Raw genomic sequence first — 23,462 nt, forward strand, 5'->3', positions numbered from 1 at the left:
CACGACGGGCGTCTTAGTGCGTCATGTATATCTTCTAGAAGGTTACCAACTGCGTGAAGGGTTCCTCTTCCCTTCCTGAATCCGAACTGTGTTTCTGGCATAAAGGCGTCTGTTGGTGAGTAGAGTCTGTTCGTCAGGATTTTGGAGAATATCTTGAATATGCTGTTCTCAAGAAGTGCACTTACTCTGTATGCGTTGAGGTCCTCTATGTCGCCTTTGCCCTTGTATAACAAGATGATGTTCGACTTTCTCCAATCCTCTGGTATTTTTCCTAATGTAAGACATTTGTTAAACAACATCGTCCACATTTTCCATTTTCCCATTTTCACACCAGGCAAATGCTGGAGCTGTACTTTAATTAATGCCACGGCCTCTTCCTTCCAACTCCTAGGCCTTTCCTATCTTATCATCGCCATAAGACCTATCTGTGTCGGGGCGACGTGAAAGCACTAGCAAAACAAGAAAAACCAATATTCACCACCAGCTTGGCTTTAAAATTGAAAATAATATATAAATTATGGAGTTTTGAATTTTAAGTTTCAGAAACATTCAGTTTGAGAAAGAAACGTTTGAAACTTAACATATTAGTATCCAGATATCACTTCTTGTGCTGTATGCGTTTTTGTGCATCATCGCATACGAAGTTTTCTGCTGATCTAAAGTGTGTCCTGTTTCTCTATGGAGCCAGGTATGATGTGAGATGAATCTTCGTAGTGCGTTCCTGACGTCAACCGAATGACGTGATATATGACAGTAGGAAGGGAGAGAGTGAAACCCGTTGCCGGCACATAGCCTACTCCTGTCAAATAGCACCAAGGGGTCTGCTCAAAGCTTAACGTCCTCATTAGAGGGACGGATCACTATCAAGAGAATCTAAATCACATATTCAAGAAAATAAAGTGCCAAAGTACATTACTCAACTCTTGAAAAGAACACGAACGTAACTCACAATGAAATGGATATGAATAACGTTGGCAAAAATCCTCAAATTTAATTATCGGTCTGTTAACAGAATGAGGACAGGTTTTATTTTAGTAATAACTTCACGTTGTCACAATACGATCCTGGCACGTTTAAAAAATATATCATCCCTTGTCATGTGATAACCGTAAATGACTTACTAGAATGTGAACTTGGAAAAGTTTTGAGATATGATTTTGCTAATTTTCAAGCATGTATTGCTTGAAAACCACATACAATAACTGTTTCCTAATTTCCAGATTGCATTCCGAATAGTCTTGTCAACCACCGTAACTAATTGCTTGGTCGAGGTTTTTCTCACTCCTCAAAAGACTAAAGAACTTTTTACGATCATCAATGTCGCAAGATCGAGTCAACAGTTTCGCCATCCTCTCCGTGAATTCTGGCATAAAACAGCAACGAGACTATGGTATAGATACGTGATGGACTCTGTATAAGGCCAGGCGTGTCGTTCCAGCGGGGGGGGGGGGGGGGGGAAAGGGGGCTCCTTTTTTCCTCACCAAGGGGAGACGGTACGGCCGGTCAGTAAAGTAGTATAAGGGTGGCGCTCGAGTGTGGATAGGTTTCCTGCCCATGCGAACGTCCACATAATAGATTTAGTTTATTTTATTTTGAGTTCACATGGTAGATTTAGTGCATATTTGTTTTTTTTTGTAACGGGAACATGTATATGGGCTGAAAGCCTGCAATGTTCTTAATAATAACAAATGTTGATATAAATATGTGATGGACGAATTTGCAACAAAGAAAGCACGCGGTAAACCACTTGTTGCCTGACTTGAGTTCCAAATGCATATTATTATTATTATTATTATTATTATTATTATTATTATTATTATTATTATTATTATTATTATTAGCTGACACCCGTCAAGACATGACGGTCAATGGGGTGAACATTTATTAAAGGATTTCCTTATATACGACATTCCTTGATTTTTTACAATTTTCTTTACGTTGCCCCGCCACAGGTAGGTCTTACGGCGACGAGGAGATAGGAATTAGCTAGAAGTGGGAAGCAGTAGCGGCGACTAGGGGGGGGTCTCGCCCCCCCCCCCCACTTTTTTTGGAGAGGCCCGATGACCTTTGCTGTTAGGCCCCTTTAAACAACAAGCAGCAGCATCGTCGTCATCATCAACTTTTTGGAGAAAATATTACATTTTTATTCCATTTTAGCTGGCTGAAACTAGGAATTATAGGAATTTGTACAAGCCTGTCGTCTTATCAGGTAAATCATTTCTTTATTTTCTTTAATCATTACCAAAATTATTAGCGAAAATACGCACAAATGTTTTTCATCTCGGCTAACCGATTTGTATAGCGCCACAGCAAATAGTGGAGACTTTGCCTGTGCTATGAGGAAGGGTACCAGGGCTATTTGTTTGCTAAGCTCATAGACAGGGGTACGATTCACCAGCTTGCCGCGTGCATTCGTCAGTCTGGTGGTCTCTTTAGTGTCTGTTAATCTTTTAGTGTATAGTCAAATACTGAATGGTTTTAATTGTATAGTCATGCCGTATTTCTTTTCTATTGTAATAAATGTGTAATATTGTTCCTTTGGCGAAAGTTTTATTGTACAGTGTTGAATCAAAATCTCAAAAGCTATTATTACCGCATTTAACTTGGTAAACTCTCAATCTTCACCTCTCTGTCGAAATTAGCCGAGAGAGCATAAAAAGCTTACCATTTTGTGGCCTTTATTAGTTTTGATGTATATACCTCCCCCTTCGCTTCCCCCCCGCCCCCCTCCGCTATATCCCACAAACCCGGGTACTGTTTGTTGTCTGTATAAATTTTTGCCCCCGCACTTTTAATTCCCAGTCGCCGCTACTGGTGGGAAGTAAGCGATTAAGGCACATTTGCCTGGTGTGAAAATGGGAAACCATAGAAGACCGTCTTCAGGGCTGCCGACAGGGCGGTTCGAACCCACTATCTCCCGAATTCAAGCTGATAACTACGTAACCCAAACCGCGGAGCCACTTGCTCGGTGCATTCCTTATCAATTACCTTTTGGCACAATTGCTCTCTTGACACTGCAACATTTAACTGGTCATGGCTGAGGTAAACAGAGACCTTCACGTCTCTTGAGGTTAATTGATCGTGATACAAAATACCAAGTGAAGTGGAAATTAATGACTCTTGAAGGAAAATGGAAGTGTTTTATCGGATGTTTTTAAGTAAATTCGAGGGGTTAGAGCTCTCTGTCCAGCTTTATTTCCACTTATTATTTCAAAATCTAAACAATTTTCGTACATACTTCCTAGAATTAGGCATTGATCTGCTTCCGTGTAGGAGCCGTTGGGAAACGTTCCGATTTCTAAGGAGCATAACTATGGCTCCAATTTTTAGAATAAGAATATGTAGAGGCAAACCATTAATTCCAAGGAATTCAATAGGTATGCAGGGAATCAAAGCAGCTGGCTTTCATCTTTAGTATTAATCTCTTGACGCTAGAGTATCGTTTTGAACTACTAGGTATAAGCGCAATGGCTCTCCAATATCATTTCATTCCATCTGTCAGTCATTAATCATTATCCCAGAGAAGTGCGACCGTCTTCGGCAGCCGGCACAAATCCTATCCCCGCCGCTAGATAGAGGCTTCTTTCATTCCATTCCTAACCCAGTCGAATGACTGGAAACAGGCTGGGGATTTTCATTTTTCATTCTCTAGTTCTTCCACTTCCCTTCTCCCGTTAAGTATCAGAAGTTCTGGAGTATAGAGTCCTTCTGGCTTGATAATTGGTGTAATGTTTTATCTTTGTTTCATAAACAATTCCTCGCATGTTTCTGTACCGATCTATATGCTAGTTCTATCTTGATTCTCTCCTTATTTTGCTTCTTCAAGCCCATTCGACCGGATCAAGATATTTACGTAAATTTGTCCGTTCTCTTGATTTTTCCAAACTTTGTTGCCAGGTATTTTTCCGTACCATGCTGGTATTCCGTGTAATCTGTTTTATCCCAGGAAATCAGAGTCCTGCTTTTTCTGCAATTTCGTGAAATTTTTCAAACATCGTTCAGACTTTTTTGTTTGTTGTTGGTAGCAGTGGTATTTTCTAGTTTACTGAATACAAATAATTGATGGCGTTTAAATCGTTTCGGTTAGTTAATGAGCAAAATTTATGTGCTTAGCGTTGGATAATGACATTCGTATTCAGTAACATCCCGAGTTTCATGTAACGAGTGATCTGGCAGCGCTGCTGAGCTGTCCTATGTTCACGCCATAAAGTCTTACTAGTCAGGTACGGTGCTTCATTCCAGAACGAGCAAACGAGGAGGAGGAGAAGAGGAAAAGGGAGGAGGAAGGAGCGGAAGAACAGCAACATGAAGAAATGGTTCCTTTGAGGTGAGTCTTGAATTTATCTTAACATGCGTCTCTGTTCTCATACATATTATTTGAACTTTCCATTCAGCATCATTTACAATCAGTGATGGGGAGAGTACAAGAAAATAAAGTAATTTGACTCGATTACAGTTACTTGAGAAATATTTTACTTCATTCAAATTACTCTTTGAACAAACATCCAGTAAAACATTTTTTGCTAGTGGCTTTACGTTGCTCCGACACAGATGGGTCTTATGGCGACGATGGGATAGGAAAGGCCTAGGAGTTGGAAGGAAGCGGCCGTGGCCTTATGATACAGCCCCAGCATGTGCCTGGTGAGAAAATGGAAAACGACGGAAAACCATCTTCAGGGCTGCCGACAGTGGGATTCGAACCCACTATCTCCCGGATGCAGGCCAACCAGTAAAATTACAATTACAGAATATTAAGTTTAAGGAAATTGCTGACTTTTTCCTTTGGGGCTGGAATAATACAAAAGCTTGCAAGGAAAAGGAATATATTACTTCATTTTGTGTGTGTGTGTGTGTGTGTGTGTGTGTGTGTGTGTGTGTGTTTGTTAGCATAGACGCATCAAGTGTCTGTCATAACTAGATGAGACTAAACATTTTCGAAATAATCGTTTTCCCCATCATTTTTTTTTTTTTTACAATTTGTTTTACGTCGCACCGATACAGATAGGTCTTACGGCGACGATGGGATAGGAAAGGAAGGAAGCGGCCGTGGCCTTAGTTAAGGTACAGCGCCAATATTTGCCTGGTGTGAAAATGGGAAACCACAGAAAACCATCTTCAGGACTGCCGACAGTGGGGTTCGAACCCACTATCTCCCGGATGCAAGCTCACAGCTGTGCTACCTTAGCCGCACGGCCAACTCGCCCGGTTATTTTAATTTTAGTTAATCACTTTTAGAGTTTGAAATTACTTTCCACTTACTTTGCAAATAAATGGATTGGTTCGTAAAATTCTCATCGCTAATCCTCGACGTCTTTTCTGAAAAGACGTCGTACAGGGGCAGTTGAAGAAATATCTGTGTTTAATTTTAAGAACATCGTTAGAATGTCTTTGGAAGTACTGGAGAGGTAAGAAAATACCTCACCTGGAACTGGTGAAGCTACTGGTTCTGTTGTAGTGGAACTAAAAATGTTAAAGTTATCTTCATCGTCATTTTTTTTTTCATATTTCTGCTTCCGTGCGATGTAGGCCTATATCAATTACTAGAATGTAATGATTTTAGAATTGTATTTCAAGAAGTAAATTACAAGAGAAAAAATGTTTGAATTAACGATTACAGGTAAACATTACTAAGAATGAAATCATTAGAAGTATTCCGATTACTTTTACTCAGTTACTTCCCAACTCTGGTTACAATGAAATAAAACCAATTTGATATTCAGTCTGCACCCAAACATCTCCGGACAATCTACTGAACGGGCTCTGTGTGACATCCGAGGGTAAATAAGTGCAGGCACAATGAACCAGCTGAGGTTAAATGAAAATAAGACTGTTTCTTTGACTTTCAGAAAAGGAGGAAAACGGGGAACATTCTTAATCAATGACCAGCAACTGAAGTCAGTCACAACTTTTAAGAACCTAGGAGTAACTTTTCAAACACCGGGGAACGTGTTCTCGTTACATGTAAAAGACCGACTAAATGCTGCCATAAAATCCATTAACGACATCAGATCTTTGAGCCATCTGTCACTTTCATGTGCCATCGAGTTATTTCATCTTAAGGTTACTCCTGTAGCCACCTATGGATTGGAAAATATATGGATATATCTTGGAAAGAGGCAGTTTCATAGTATAGAGAAGGTGAAAGCATTCTGTTTAAAGACAGTGCTTTGCCTATCAAAATACACTCCATCACGCCTCGTATACCAACTGTCGAGGGAATTATTCTTTGTGGAAGAGTTGCGTTTGAAACTACTGCTCGCGGCCACCCCAGCGTATAAGGAACTCCTACAAGAGCTTCAACAAAAAAGGGACAGCATATGGTGGGACTTTTACCAATGTGATGCGATGATCAACCACAACTGGAATCAGGGAGGTTATGAGTTGAGACACGTTGTGACCAGACTCTCAGTCCGTGGGTTTCACCAACGTCTGTGTATTAAAGTGAGTTTCCATGAGCCAAATCCGGACTGAAGGTGCAAAAGATGCGGCGAATTTTGTGAACGCTATCACGTATTTAAGTGTAAACTGAGAATAGAATTCTTAACAAAATTCTGTATAGAGAATTTTGTTCATGCACATTTGTGCGCAATAAAACATGTAATTAATTAATTAAGTTATATATAATGCACTAAGACGAATGCCGGGACAGTTCCTAGTATAGACCACGGTCGCCAACCCTCTCACCTTCTCCGCACATCTCCTTCTCCGATACAAATCGCCTCGTCTGAGAGACGGCGTCACCATTTATGAGCTCCGCCTTCCCCTTCAGGGCAGGAATGAAAACAATGAGTAGTAGTAGTGTCAGAATGAGTCAACGTAGAGGAGGTATGAGTTCGAACGGAGCAAGATTGTAGGAGCCCGCAAGTTCGGGCATTCCGTCAGGAGTTTTCACTAGAGTTGCACGTGCCCAGGTCCACTGTTGACGATGGTATTGTGAAAGGAAATATCAGGGAAGAATTGAACCCAATCATCCATCCGGTAAGCCAAAGAAATTTAACCAACAGATACCACCGAACTGTGAAGCGTACTGTACGAACCAAACATCAGACATCCTTGTCAACTATTGCAGAGGACTTCCGTTGAAAGTCGGGGTCAGATATTCTGACTGACTGACTGATTCATCATTGCCGAGCCAAAACTACTGAACATAAAGAAATGACATTTTGAAGATACATATATATTACAATGTAGGTGCTCACTAAGGGACGATTTTTGGATATTCTGTCGCTAAGGGAGTAAAAAGGGGAGTGAATTTTTAAAATGAGTGTATCTATATCTCAAAAACTTAACAGTTTAAAGACGTGACATTCTGTGACGAGTGGTGAAAGAGGTGAAGTTCAAAGGAAAATCAAAGCTCACCATCCCCTAGCCAGTTACATTCACTGCTACGCCCACCAGCTCAACCTCGTATTAGAACACGCGGCCTCTCAAAATCAAGCTGCGCGCGTATTATTCTGCAGGCTATCTGCATTTCCTGCATTCTTTTCCAGATCTCCTCAACGTCTGGCAGCTTTGGAAAAAGTGGTAGGACGACGAGTTCCAGGATGTTCATCAACAAAGATGCTTTATTGATGCTTTATTGCAATGCTTTCCGGACCTGGAAAATTCGAAATCTGTAAGGACAGCTCAAGAAGCACGTGGATACAGACATAATTTGGAGGACGAAGAGTTCTTATTTTGGCTGTCCTTCTTTCACAGGATAATGCCTCATGTGGATATGTTGTACTCCCAGCTACAAGCAAGATTGGCAGATGCAATCAAAATAGGAAAAGCTGTAGGCATTTTTACGAAGACTGTTGCTTCAGTCAGGGATTCTGTCGATAAAATAGCAAATGAAGTTTCTTCAGAAATGCCACAAAGCAAAAGCGCAGAACGGAATCCTAAGAATGCTAAGGATGTTTGTGATCGTATCACTGAAGAGTTAGGTCGTAGATTTGAGTTTGTTTCTTATTTAGAGGTTGCAAATGTATTAGGTTCGATGAATTTGAGTGAATATTCAAAACAGTTCCCTGTAAAAGGAGTTAACACCGTGTGTGACGTATACAGACTCTCAGACAAGAATAGACTAATGACTGAGCTCAGCGTTCTGTATGAAAGAACTGATTTCAGAGAAATTGACGGTGCAGTTCCTTTGCTTCAACTGATCCTGAAGAACAAACTGCAAGATACCTTCGCCCAAATAACAGAATTGCTCAGGATTTTGATTACGATTCCAATACTACTTCAGAACCGGAAAGATGCTTTTCGAGTCTTAAAATGATTAAAACTTACCTTCGAAATACTATGTGTCAGGAACTGTTGAATGCATTAGCGATGCTATCAATCGAGGAAAAGCTTATCTACGAAATAAAGAACTTAACCAAAAGGTGATCGACAAGTTTTGCAGCAAGAAAGATCGCCGTATGGACTTTATATTTCGCCATCGCCTGTGGGCGAGTAAAAACAATATTTCTCGAATGAATTATTTATCTCCTAGACAATTGTCGAAGTATTCATCTGCTTCCAAATTAATGTTGTTTTTGTTTCTTCTGTGCTATAAATTGTGAGAAAAGCTAAAATAATAATAATAATAATAATAATAATAATAATAATAATTTATAATTATAATTTATAATAATTTATAATAATAATTTATTATTATTATTATTATTATTATTAAGTTTGAAGTAACTTATGAGTTGTTCATCATGACAATATGCAGATTGAAAACAGCGTATTTAGCTTTTCTTTTTGTAGCACGTAGGACTTTTTTTCACGAGCCACCACTGCCAGCAACCCGCCAACAATCATTCATCATGCGTCAGGAAGAATGGAAACAACTTCTGAGAAGATTAAACGCTGTAATAGTAGCCAAAGGAGGTCCTACGCGCTATTTGTTACGTGACTGGCGTCTTTGAAATGAATAGTAGGGGTGTCTGAAGACTTTTAGCCACGTAATGTACCTTAAATTACTCAATACTTGCTAATAATGATTGTTGAAAACTATGAATTTCAAGTTATTTATGTATCGTATGGATTCTAGTGCCGTGAGTGTCCGAGGACATGTTCGGATCGCCTGGTACAGCCCTTGTAAGGCAGACCCTACAACGAGGGAGGGCGGCATCTGCCGTGTATGGGAACTGCGTGGTTTTGTAGTGGTGGGTAGTGTTGTGTGTGAGTTTCTGGAGTTTTGGGGACAGTACAGACCCCCAGACCCCGTGACAGGGTAAATAACCGTTTAAGGTTAAAAATCTCCGACCCGGCCCGGAATCGAACCTGAAGCATTCTGAACGGAAGACGGCTGACATGACAGCTGACATTACTTTATAAGGTATCTGATAATTTGGTTTTAAATATGATCTTTGTTTACATTACCATTTGGTCATCGCAGACATCAATACAAAACAATACACACAGAGCAATAGGCTACATACAAAATGACCAATATAGACGTTTTGCACCGTATGAACAAAGAACCAGAAATTCTCACTACCATCAAGAGAAGGAAACTAGAATACTTTGGTCATATGATGCGGAACTCTAAATACCACCTTCTGCAAGTAACACTCCAAGGGAAAATTAATGGAAAACGTGGTCCGGGGAGAAGTAGGACATCATGGCTCGGCAACTTGAGCCAGTGGTTTGGGGTGACAAAGCTTACTCTGTTCAGAACAGCTATGAACAAACAACAGATCATGCTACTGATCGCCAACGTTCTGCGAGGACATGGCACATGAAGAAGAGAAGAATACATACAAATTTACAACACGTATTATCGTAGATTCAAAGTTTTACTTGCATTTTATTCTAACTTAAAGAGTTCGTGTCCATATTCAGTCCAAAAAGCTTCTTTTTTAAGCCGTTTATCGCTCAGGTTTGGTTCTTCCCTCGGACTCGGTGAGGGATCCCACCTGTACCGCCTCAAGGGCAGTGTCCTGGAGCGTGAGAATTTGGGTCGGGTATATAACTGGGGTAGAGGACCAGTACCTCGCCCAGGCGGCCTCACCTGCTATGCTGAACAGGGCCCTTGTGGTGGGATAGAAAGATTGGAAGAGATAGACAAGGAAGAGGGAAGGAAGCGGCCGTGGCTTTAAGTACCAGCCTTGCCTGAAGAAGTGGGAAACCTCGGAAACCACTTCGAGGATAGCTGAAGTGGGAATCGAACCCTTCTACTCGGTTGAACTCCTGAGGCTGAGTGGACACCGTTCCAGTCCTCGTACGACGTTTCAAATTTCGTGCAGAGCCGGGAATCGAACACGGGCTTCCGGGAGTGGCAGCCATTCACACTAACCACTACACCACAGAGTAAAACAGCATGCAATCTGTAGATGTAAACTAAACTATCTATCTTTAGATGTCTCTACTATCGGCTTATGTGCGCTTTCTGGTGGGAGGGCGGACTATTCATTTTAAGGGAATTTTCAATTGTGTACGTTGGTAAACCTTCAGTGCTTGCAGATTGTTTTTTATGTGCTGAGGTTGTTAGCACTACTACGGCTTCCTTCTTCCTTAAGTTATTAACCAATCAGAAATTTTCTGTAGCCAAAGAAATTGGGGGTGTGTACAAGCGTTCTGCCTAGCTCAAGAGTGTTCTGTAACTTTCCTCTCTGAGTGGCTATAAAGCTGGGCGCTTTAGGGCTGTATTGTCATCTTCATCGCTCCGGTCTAAGTGTGTTTACGGCGTAATAGGAGGCAGGGGAAGCCTTACCGTCGTCCGAAGGCCCAACAACTCAAGGTAACGGCAGACATCTTTTAACATGTGATAGCTCCAGCCAGTTAGTTTGTGGGGAAGGTTTCAAACTTCTTTCTTAATGTAAAATTCTAAAAATTAATATCACCTTTTAAATGTAAATTTTCAGGCAAGTCTGAAGACTTTATTCAAATCCCTGTTGGGAAATATATAATTTAGGGAATAGAGAGTGTTTGTATGTATGTTCAGTCCGTCAGCGATGCCACTGGTGGGATCCTCAACAGCTCTGCCATCAGCTGTCATAAATGGCCTAGGCATCACTGAAGAGGCGTACTAGGGAAATGAGGAGTGAGGTAGTTTCCCGTTGCTTTCCTCACCGAGCCAGAGTTGCTACTACATATCAGTTTGCTAAGCCCACTGAAATGCATACACCAACCGACCCAATGAGCAACATTTTCACACCATTCATAGCAGGGATAAGGATTGGCATTACTAGCATCCCTCATACCTCAGTCACTTTCATATTGTCAAAGCCAAGGATAAGACCGAGGCAGATCTATGAACGTAACAAAATTGCTCTAGCCTATACCAGAAGACGGTGCACTGTAAACACTAGGTCTTGCCAGCAAAGGCATAAAGAGTGTTTACCCTCTATTAATTCCCACTCAATTTGGTATGGGGGCCGACTATGATTTTCTAAAACTCTAAATTCTTCACTCTACTTTGGAACTTAATATTTCGCATCTAGTCACCCCTCTGTAGCATAGGCTTAGCCTCTGCAACTTCGGACCAGAATTCCATTTAGGATTTTAAGTGTCTTTCAAAAGGAGTGCAACGGTTTCGACTCCTAGCATTTTGTTCATGGCTGATCGTCTTAAACCTTTTCTTTTGTACATTGAGGCCATTTAGAATGGACACTCATTGTCCCTGTTTAAATTGTCATTATTTATAGACGAATGTGTAACAGACTGTCGAGCAGAAATGACAGTAAACATTGTTTTTGAAGTTTATCTAGTGTGAAATTTGGCAGGAAACTTGTGCCTCTGATAGGCTGGACTGTAGTAAAATTTTGGAGCTCAGTCTCCTAGAATGTGAGTGGAGCAAATGTGCTCTTGTAAAATAGTCTACCTTCAGAGCTATATTGCTCATCCCTTATAAATTTTCACTCTTGTACCTGATTTTTGATTGTAAGTCATTATTACTGAGGGAGCTGACGAGCTCATACTTAACTGTTATTTGTTGTTGTTGGTTCAGATTTTCTAAATACCAAATTTTAACATTAACAAAGGAAAGAAAAAAATTCAAAATTTAGTGCTTTAATTTATGATCTGATCATTTCACCGTCCACACATTCACCCTGTAACGGTCAAATCCCGTTACAAGGTAATATCTGTATTTTATTATTATTATTGCATCTGTGATATTATTATTATTATTATTATTATTATTATTATTATTATTATTATTATGTCCGTATTATTATTATTTTATCTATGAGATTACTATTATTTTGTTATAATTATTCAGTTCCATTATGCAATGCTTGTCGCTTGCGTATTTGTAATTGAGTGTATGCATATATACGTATATGTAGATTAACATTAAATACCTGTACAGTGAGAGTTTCGATGTATCAGATGTGGATGTGACGTTGTTATATTCTGCAATACTGCTGACATTTCTGCCAAGTCATCGGTACGTCATGGCTACGTCATCGTATTTAGTTAGCACTGAGCTCACTTCCGCGCGGTAGGAGTACATCATACTTATTTCTGGAGATTACGTAGATGCGTCAACCAACGTCTATATAGGGTGGCTGCATATTGTAGCGTCAGTCGAGGACGAGTTCGACAGCCGTAGTGGAAGGACGTGTTCCTCCCGCTCGCTCTCTCTCTCCTTGCCAGGCGCTCTGTACTTTCCCAGTACTAGTCAGGCAGCTGTACTTGTTAGTACATCTTCGAAAGAGCATTGTCTGAGCTGAGCACTTCTCAGTGCTCGCTCTTTCTCTTTCAGAGCTTGTTACAGGAGGACCAGGATGGACAACCAGGCGGATACGATGACGACCCAGGAACGGGCGGTGGCGATCGGGCACTTGCTCCGAGATCTCTTCACCGGCATGACACCGTCACCGGAGAGCAACACGGAGCCGCAGACGCTGGAACCTGTGCCGGAGACCCCGGCACCCGAGCCGGAGCTGCCACAGGAGGACCCGGAGATCGAGGTGGAGACGGAGCCTTACAGGGACGGGTGTGACCCCCCTAACGGCTTCTTCTTCTCCGAAGGCTACACCGACCCGGCGCACGAAGCGCTGCTCGTGTACTACAGGCCGGGACGCCCTGTAACTTCTGAACGGGGCCTCGTCCTGGACAGAATGCGGCGCCCTCGCCGAGGAGGCAGGATCATCTCGACAACCATGGCCGTCGAGAGCTTCCTACCAGGAGGCCTCATCATCAGGCATCACGACCAGGAGCGGATGCGCGACGCAGAGAGGGAGCTTTCTTCTCTGTTCCAGGTCATCCGTCTACCAGGGAGGGACGGAGTGCCAGGGATGAACACCGGCGCAGTCAGGGCCGCGACGGAGACCAGGGAGACGCCGAGGAGGCTAAGGAATAGGGCGGTTAATACCGACCTAGTCCTGGCCACCCAGCCGGCGACCAGCGACGCCACCACGGAGGTGGGGCATGACGCCCCCTGGCGTCGCGAACGTGCGACTTCTGTGGAGGAGGACGCCCCCTGGCGTTCTGAGGTTGCTGTCCAGGCCCAACCTGACAGCACGTCTGTCGAGCTGCAGACCTCGATGTGCGCCCCACAGGACAGGGAACGCAGTCAAGCGTTAGCAGCGACCGACGCCGCCGCCGCCAGCCAGGAGAAGGAAGAAGACGGCGACGCAGCGGAACCACCAGCTACCCTGGGGTCACCAGGCCGGGAGGAGGGCCACCAGGACGAGGCCTCTTCCCCCGCCGAGAAGCAACCCCCGGGAAGAAGAAGAAGAAGACGACGCCGCACCAGGAAGCAGAAGGCGTCGCTGGCTCACCAGGAGAGGACCGCCAAGCCGCAACCCAGGACTGCTCCCAGGACAGCAGTCAACCGAGGAGCCAATCAGGAGAGGACCTCAGCGGGTAGCGGCAGTCAGGTGAGAGTCAAACGTCCCCCTCAGCAGCTCTTGCAGTGTTTCCGCTGTCTGAGGTGGGGCCACCGTCAAGTTAGCTGTGGACTCCAAGTGAAGTGCAACCGCTGTGGTGGTGATCACCACTACACGGCCTGCGCAACACTTAAGGAGGCGCCGGTGTGCGCCAATTGCGCGGGGGGCCACCCGGCCTCCCACCGCAGTTGCCCAGTCTACAGGGCCATGGCGCGGGCAGAGAGGAGGGAGGCCCGGCGCCATGACCCACCCCATTCCAGGAGGCCCCCGCCTCGGCGGGCTTGGCCTCATTCTCCGGGATCGGAGACTGGGTACGAGGTACCCCAAGGAGGTGGAGTCGTGCGACAGGCCCTAGTGGTACTAGACGCATGGCTCCGCAGCCGGCAAGGACCGCGCTAGTCCCAGCAGTGCCCAGACGGACTGATCCCCAGGCGATGGAATGGCGAGGAATTGGTTTATGTTTTGTGCATGTTACCTGTTCCTAACTAACACTACCTCTGGTCTTTTTCCAGCCCACATCCTTGCATGTGCTATCAAAAGATGTCAGGTTTTACATGTAGGCTCTTTCTTCTTTCTGCCTATGTGGTTTTTCCCTGACCCTTCAATACCATACCTTAACACTATCCAACCAACACAAACTTTGCCGTGGTAGCGAGTCTGACTCGGAAACCGGCAGATACTCCTTGTATCACTTCCCACTCTTCCCTGCTATTTCTTTCTTCTTCTTAGAAATAATAGCATGTCGGAGGCCATGTAGATTGAGTCGTTGGTCACGCGGGGGGAGCGGGCTTCGGGGGCCCCCCCGAAGAAAGAAAAAAAAAATAGCGTCAGTCATTAGTTAAACGGAAGCTGAACAGTGAAGAAGTCTACGAGATGAAGAGGCCTCAGTCGGTCAGTCAACGAGTGTGAACGAGAGATGGAGAAGACTCAGTGAGCCATTAATTATTGGTCATTGAGAGAGTGAAGCCAAAGTTGGTCGGTTACTTAGTTGAAGACACGGACGCAAGGGCTTACCATGGAGTCAGAGAAGGATACCACCTGCCATGAGGTAATACCATATTGACTTACAAAGAAGTCAGATGATATGGAGAAGAAGCAGTCACAAGGATGTATCACCAAGTTAGGCGTGACAGATCTGCAGTAAACACCAGATCAAAGGAATACGTCGTAATTACACTCAAAGTGTTGAAGGTACAGTCAAGTGAATCAGTGAGGGAAATATTTCGTATAAATTGTTAAATGTCCGGTCAAGAAGAATTCAAATTCATGCCTAGTTTCTTTCAGTTGCAATGTCATAATTTCATATTCTCATCTGTTTTATCGCAACAAGACTCACTATTTTTTTAATATATTATTTAAAGAATATATTTTGTTCTATCAAACGAATTCATAGTTTTATTTCAATGACAGTAAAATATCTTAACCTCAAAATTAATGGGGAAACCGAACGCCAATCTCCTTTTCCCAGAACGTATATGGTATGTTGTCAAAAGTAAGCTTATTACCCCACACCCTAGAGATAGTCAAGATTCTCATTCTATTATTGCTGCACTGAGTGGTTGCTGGCGCCCTTCAAATAACGTATGTGTAAGTAAGCAGGTAAGAAGTAAGTGTGAGTCCAGGGTTCGACGATTGTGTATTTTATTTAATGAATGTTAATTTTCATAATTTCCATTTTAAATGCAGAATTTCATATTTTTTTTCAATTTAAATACAGTATGATATGTTTGTAAATTCAGTAAGAGAGTTAGGAACGTCTCAACCCCAGCACCTTGTTACACCTCTCTGGTCCACAAAAACCCGTAAAATTATTATTATTATTTCGATTTCCTTTATGTCACACAGACACAGCTAGGTCTTATGGTGACGATGGAATACAGTAGGAAAGGTTTAGGAGTGGGAAGGAAGAGGCCGTGGCCTTAATTTAGGCACATCACCAGAATTTGCCTGGTGTAACAATGGGAAACCACGGAAAACCACCTTCTGGGCTTGGAGACTACCTGCCGAATACAAGCTGGCAGCTACTCGGAGCAAACCTCGCAGCCACTCGCTCGATGAGTTGTAAACAACCGTCAGAGCGCTCATTCGCTAGCGGTATAATTACACTGTATTTCAGTCCTTTTCTAGGCCATGCAATAACGCATCGCGATTTTCAGTTCCAAATTATATTCTTACTTAAACAAACATGTTGTATAAGTACTGTAATAGGACACAACTGAGATATTCTGTACTGTTCCAGGGATCCTGAGCAGCCAGGGCCCTCCAGGGAGCCAGGAGTAAGTATAGGTTGTATCGTATATCATACTGTAGTGTAATTTGTCCGGCTCCATGGCTAAATGATTAGCGTGCTGGCCTTTTTTTTTTTGCTAGGGGCTTTACGTCGCACCGACACAGATAGGTCTTATGGCGACGATGGGATAGGAAAGGCCTAGGAGTTGGAAGGAAGCGGCCGTGGCCTTAATTAAGGTACAGCCCCAGCATTTGCCTGGTGTGAAAATGGGAAACCACGGAAAACCATCTTCAGGGCTGCCGATAGTGGGATTCGAACCTACTATCTCCCGGATGCAAGCTCGCAGCCGCGCGCCTCTACGCGCAGTGCTGGCCTTTGGTCTAGAGCAGGGCCTCTCAGGGTGCATGCGCCAGTGCACGCGTTGACAAGATTAACTACAAACAGCTCTCTTAAGGTTTATTGCTGTGAATTCTCGTGCTGTTTACTTTTGTGGACATTACGGCTGGTCTACAAATGGAGAAAACAAGGAACGACCGGAGAGGGTTTCCAAACTTCTCGGGAAATTAGAATAGAGGGATCAGCAGCTACAACATTTTTATTAGAATTTTAAAAAATAACAATAAATAATTCGAATGATTTTGAACATTAGCAATAACTGTTTTAAGATCATAACAGTGTCCACATATCCATGAGCCGAAAAAAAGGCCATGAAATCGGAGAAAAATTCAGAATATCTGAAATAATTACATATGTTAAGTTTGAAGGATAGTCCAAGCTAGACCGATATTTACTTAAATAGTCATGACTAGATATTATAGCTATCAAGAATTGTGAAAAAGTGGCCTTCAAGACCAATAAATTAACAAAGATTCTAAATTTAAGCACCAAATTATCCACAAGGAAGTGATGATTAAAATAAATGGTTTCCAAATATGAGACCAGCAATTAGAGAGTCCCGCACTGCAGTGCTATTGGAATTCTTGAAAGGCAAACCAGCTGCATAAAATAGTTGTCTTCGAGAAATAGACATGGCTGGCCAAAAGTAGTACAAAATTCATGACTTTGGATCACAGCTTCCAGGCTAGGATAACTATAATTCCATAGAAAATTAAACGCGCCGGTCATGCCAGCTTCAGTAGTGCAGAAATAGCACTCGTCTTGACATGCCGCAAATCGAATAAGCAAGCCAGGCCCGGGGTATACGGCCTTTAGCAAGGTGAAGCGAGACACGTGTCAACAAGCTGCCGGCTTCAGTGTGTGCGGCGAAGTTCAGCCTGGACGGAAAGAGCCCATTCAGACTGCCGCGGAGCAGCGATTTCAGTGAAATCTTGTTGAGAGCGAGGGCTGCATGACTGTAGAACTGGATTGAGGTATCCCTTAAATAGCGCTGTAGAAGTTTCCAGATAGGACGCAATATAGTGCTGTAAGTCTAACGAAAATAATTACAAACCAGTACATGAAAATCTTGACAAAAAATACAAAATAGTGAGGGAAATGGAGTCCAGAAAGAATATATTAAAAATTTCCACTTAATATAACAAAGGCTAAAAACAAATAACAAAAATGACCAATGAAAAAAACAGAAAAGCGCGGAAGAATACACTTTCGGTACCAATCAAAAAGAAAGTTGCCGGTGACGTAAACAGTCATGTCAAGGTGATGTAACCAATCAACAAGCAAGAAAGAATGACGTAAGGCAGCGAAGAAGGGAAAGAAAATAAGCAAGCAGTGTTCGTGTAACCTGTGACATGATTGCACGTCGAAGGAAACTTATAATAAATTAACGAAAAGTAACCAGACCGAAACAATTAAGGTAAGTACAACATATAACATAAATTCAGACAAATAAGAGAAGTACCGAAAATAGTAAAAATTACCAACAAATCGTACGTTCATGGACGCATGAACCAACAACAATTAGTCTCGCTTCTAGGTCAGGTCATAATGGCTCTTTCACCCGATAGGCCTAATGCAGCAAGGGCCGTAGCATTAGTGGAGGGTGGGCTCAGTATACGCTATGTAGCAGACTAGCAGACGTTATAGGTACGTCTTATCCTGTTAAACGGTACAGAGAGGACAATATCTACACCAGGAGGTCCGGTTCTGATCGTAGGAGAGGCACTACTGAACGCGATGATCGCTTTCTCGCGATGCAAGTCCTTTGTGATCGACACACAACAGCTGTGGAGGCCAGAAATCGTTTGTAACAAGTGCGGGGTACGAACACGAGCGAAAGGACAGCAAGAAGGAGGTTGTATGAAGCGGATTTAAAGTACAAGAAGCCCGACACAGGACCTCTGCTTTCACGTGATCACCACGCCTCTCGGATGCAATTCGCCAACGCCCATCGAAACTGGATTGTGGAACTCAGTGCCGTTCACGGATGGATCCAGATCCTGTTTGAGGGCACCGGATGGAAGGGAGAGAGTATAGAGAAGGTCCGGGGAACGTTATTCATCCTGTACTTTCTCTGTTAGGACATCGTTCAATGGAGGCTCTGTGATGGTATGGACTCAGATTACCATGGACGTGAGCACGGAGCTTGTGTTCGTCGAAAATGGATGTCTGACAGCTCACCGATACATCGAGTAGATTTTAGTGTATCACGTGGTGACTTTTGCACCTGTCATCGGCGAGAACTTTATCCTGTTGCATGAAAACGCTCGCCCACACGTTGCCGTTTGTGTACGTGAGTACCTGGATGAAGTTGGAATTGAGTGTATGGTGCGGCCTGCTCTTAGTCCCGACTTAAACCCGATAGAGCATGTCTGGGATGTGCCTGGATGACGTGCTAGGAGTCGTCCCCCTGACATTTTGGGCTGCGCTCAAGGCAGATGGGGGCTCATACCACAAGAGAACGTTCGAGATTGCATCCTGAGCGTGCCTGATCGAATCACAGCTGTAACTGTGGCTGGAGGTGGTAATACCCATTACTGAGGCAATGGAAATGTGTTGAAAACATGTGGACAAATAGACTGCATACGAAACTGTGCAGAGCTCCAGGTTTTGACATTTCCAAATTCATGTTCATGGACTCTTGTGATTGTCATGATCAACAATCTTAATCAATTATTGCGCTGAAACTTCTCATGATACATTGCCATATTGTCGCAATGTAGTAATATTTGATTTTTACCAAGTTTCAAATGGACTAAAATTAAGTTTTTTCTGACATGCGTAGTGTTTTTTTTTCTTTGTCGGTGAGTGCATTTTGTCGTGAGGAAGTCATGGAGCACTTGATTCATTTATCCTTTTTCTTAATCACTAGAAGAAACTCTAGAATATTATTTCTTTTCTTTCCTCAGGAGGGCGGCAGTCGTCCCAAAAATAGGCAGAATGGAAATATGGCGACGGAGCATAGTGATGGTAAGTAATTTTTTAACTGTCACTTACCTTGTACAGGTTTTCAGAGATATGAGAGATTCTTCGATAACATCGTCTTCAAATTCGGTTGAAATCTATACATATCGCTGGGATTGAATACGTGGCTTTCGAAGTTCCAAGGATTTCTGCCTGATCAACGCAAATAAAAGATAATGAAAGACTGAGCTAGATATAAATCATTTTCTGACAGAGAAAATCTCGTTTAAAATGCGAACGTCTCGACATGCATTCTGTGCCTTATGCTCATACAAACCCCTTATCAACGACATAAAATATTGTATATAAGCTGCTAGACATACTCGCTACCGCGCCCCCGTTTGAAGCACAGTGAAATAACTGTTGCCTGTAAATTATCCTGTCGTGGTGGCTTCCACTTCATGGCCTTGATATTTATACTCTCTGCCATGTAAGGTTATACACTAAGGGTGCAAACTTACTCTTTCTCTCCTGTTAATACTAAAGGTAGTAGTTATTTTTCTAACTGGTTCAATTCAGTGTCGCTAACCATACAGTTTAGGGACCTTACTTGCCGATAAGACGTTTTACAGTTACTGTTAATCCAGCAGGTTGGCACTATGTAGTCATGATTATGTCGTCACTTGCCAGATTGAACGGTACTGCCCCTGCCGCTTTATGAAAATCACTGGTGTTACCTTTCGGGGTATAAATAAAGTATCTTTTATCTTTATCTTTTTCTGTAGGATTGTGAATGTGTTTGGGTAATGCCAGGTAAGTAGAATTGTGGCATGTTTGCTACTTGCTTTATGTCGCACCGATACAGATACGTCTTATGGCGACGGTGGGACAGGAAAGGGTTAGGAGTGAGAAGGAAGCGGCCGTGGCCTTAATTAAGATACAGCCTCAGAATTTGCCTGGTGTGAAAATGGGAAACCACGGAAAACCATTTTCAGGGCTGCTGACAGTGGGATTCGAACCTACTATCTCCCAAATACTGGATACTGTCCGCACTGCATCTATCGAGCTCGGTGGCATGTTTGAATAATGTATTTAATAACATAGCTGCTACTAAATGACGAACGCAGAATTTTATTAATACGGTGTTATTTCGTCCAATTCGTAGGCCTATGTATAGATTTCAATTAGGATGTATAAGAAGCAAGAAAAATTTGCTATTATGCCTTTCAAACTGTTGAATGTTAGAATCAACAGCTGACGTATGCAGTTTGCAATGTCTGTTTCGACACAAAAAGGAACTATTCTGTTTCGATCTAATTACTACCTTCAGTTACATAGCAGAAAGGTTCCTTAATACTTCTTCCTTTCCTGTGGTCGACAGTGGGGTTCGAACCCTCTATCTCCCGAAAGCAAGCCACGCAGCTACGCGCTCGCTGAATGTAAGCAGCTATTGCTGCGTCCGGCCAATAGTGAAATACATACAGGTGTATTTATAATACAATAGTTACTGAAGTTATTTATATCATACCGGCTCTTGTCATGCAACTTTACTATCTTTAAAATAATTTAGAGGTGTTATAACCAGTCAATATTATGGACAACACTTATCATCTCATATTATGTTTGAATACAGAGTCTGACGACGACGAAATTCTAGTCGTTGAGGAGGAAGAGGAGGAGAGGCCACGAGGGGATGGAAATGTTAAACGTAAGAGAGACGATGGTGAAGAGGAAGCAGAGGAAATTATCTCTCCGCCGAAGAGGAGGTAAATATGTATACATACATTTATACGTATGTACATATGTGCTTACTCTACCCCTCTCTTTACGTTGCTTCTAATTTCCCGTCGCTGAGATCAGTTGGTGATGTGCACATGACTCATTTCGCGAAGGGTGTGCAAGTTACAAGTTGGATACGAGGGTATCTTATTTGATGTTATGAGGCGTGATTTTTAAGTAAGTGCCGTTTTGATATAGAAACAAGTAATGCAATTTTTTAAACAATTCGATTTTTACATGTAAGCCTGTATTGAACTACTTCTCAACATAAGTTCCAAGCGTATTAAGACACTTGCCATGTCGTGAAATCTGCTTCTAATTCCATCCTCATAGAAATCTGCCGCCTAATGTGCCAGCCACTGCGGCACGGTCGTTTTTAGGTCATCATCATCATCATCATCATCATCATCATCGTGGCGCTGACTTCCTAAATCCTTTTTCAAGTGAAGGAACATGTGGTAGTCACTAGACACTAGGTCAAGACTATACGGAGGATGATCAAATTGTCCCCAACCAAATGAAGTGATAAAGGTCTCGTGTTCGATTAGCCGTGTGAGGTCGGGCATTGTCATGAAGCACAAAAGAATCCCCCTTGTGAGCATGCTATGTGTTTATTTTGGATTGCGTGAGCACAACGTCCGATAATTTAAGCGCCCTGACACAATTACATAAAGAACACTCCTTTAAATTTAAGGCAACTCGTAACTTAATGACGAAGTCGTAAAGCGTCTGTTTTCTCGAACCTTTGCATCAACGTTTTGCAACAACTCTTCAGTAATGACTGATGGTCGCCCACTAGGTATGCTTCTCTTCGCGGACGTTAGTACGGCCTTCTTTAAATGCCCTAAACCATTTTCCTACCACTCCTTTGCTCATAGTGTGTTCTCCATATACTTCACTAATCTGCCGATGAATTTCAACAGCTTTCACGCGCTTTCCATTTAGAAAATGAGTCGAGTCACAGCGCGTACTTCACACTCGGCGGGACCGTTGTCAGAGGCATTTTCAATACGCACAACATAAATACAGGCGAATGCTTCCATAATGGCGTTTGTGGCTGCCTACAGATGTACGTACTGAGTACGCGTGTGCTCTGAACGACGACCAAAGCGTTGCAGTGGCCATATTTAAAAACGGTACTTACTTAAAAAACATGCTCAGTATTTATTGGTACATACACTGACTGACAGAGCAAATGCAACACAAAGAAGGAGTGGTCAGAACTTTATGCCAATTGCAGGGTAGACTGACGTCACTGAGGTATGCTCATGATGTGAAATGCGCCGCTGTGCTGCGCACGTAGCGAACGATAAATGGGACACGGCGTTGGCGAATGGCCCACTTCGTACCGTGATTTCTCAGCCGACAGTCATTGTAGAACGTGTTGTCGTGTGCCACAGGACACGTGTATAGCTAAGAATGCCAGGCCGCCGTCAACGGAGGCAATTCCAACAGACAGACGACTTTACGAGGGGTATGGTGATAGGGCTGAGAAGGGCAGGTTGGTCGCTTCGTCAAATCGCAGCCGATACCCATAGGGATGTGTCCACGGTGCAGCGCCTGTGGCGAAGATGGTTGGCGCAGGGACATGTGGCACGTGCGAGGGGTCCAGGCGCAGCCCGAGTGACGTCAGCACGCGAGGATCGGCGCATCCGCCGCCAAGCGGTGGCAGCCCCGCACGCCACGTCAACCGCCATTCTTCAGCATGTGCAAGACACCCTGGCTGTTCCAATATCGACCAGAACAATTTCCCGTCGATTGGTTGAAGGAGGCCTGCACTCCCGGCGTCCGCTCAGACGACTACCATTGACTCCACAGCATAGACGTGCACGCCTGGCATGGTGCCGGGCTAGAGCGACTTGGATGAGGGAATGGCGGAACGTCGTGTTCTCCGATGAGTCACGCTTCTGTTCTGTCAGTGATAGTCACCGCAGACGAGTGTGGCGTCGGCGTGGAGAAAGGTCAAATCCGGCAGTAACTGTGGAGCGCCCTACCGCTAGACAACGCGGCATCATGGTTTGGGGCGCTATTGCGTATGATTCCACGTCACCTCTAGTGCGTATTCAAGGCACGTTAAATGCCCACCGCTACGTGCAGCATGTGCTGCGGCCGGTGGCACTCCCGTACCTTCAGGGGCTGCCCAATGCTCTGTTTCAGCAGGATAATGCCCGCCCACACACTGCTCGCATCTCCCAACAGGCTCTACGAGGTGTACAGATGCTTCCGTGGCCAGCGTACTCTCCGGATCTCTCACCAATCGAACACGTGTGGGATCTCATTGGACGCCGTTTGCAAACTCTGCCCCAGCCTCGTACGGACGACCAACTGTGGCAAATGGTTGA

The 23,462-nt window shown here is 43.5% G+C and overlaps 1 protein-coding gene across 1 annotated transcript in view; it reads left to right on the top strand.

Moving 5' to 3' along the window:
* Nucleotides 1–23,462, top strand: part of LOC136883381 (uncharacterized) — a 109,827-nt gene that overhangs the window by 78,420 nt on the left and 7,945 nt on the right. The window contains exons 3-6 of the mRNA XM_068229614.1: nucleotides 4,243–4,327; nucleotides 16,051–16,087; nucleotides 19,347–19,407; nucleotides 20,975–21,107. Coding sequence (XP_068085715.1) covers nucleotides 4,314–4,327; nucleotides 16,051–16,087; nucleotides 19,347–19,407; nucleotides 20,975–21,107 — 245 coding nt within the window. The 5' untranslated portion in view covers nucleotides 4,243–4,313. The remainder of the gene's footprint in view (nucleotides 1–4,242; nucleotides 4,328–16,050; nucleotides 16,088–19,346; nucleotides 19,408–20,974; nucleotides 21,108–23,462) is intronic.

This window comes from Anabrus simplex, chromosome 11, assembly GCF_040414725.1.
Source record: "Anabrus simplex isolate iqAnaSimp1 chromosome 11, ASM4041472v1, whole genome shotgun sequence".
Lineage (NCBI taxonomy): Eukaryota > Metazoa > Arthropoda > Insecta > Orthoptera > Tettigoniidae > Anabrus > Anabrus simplex.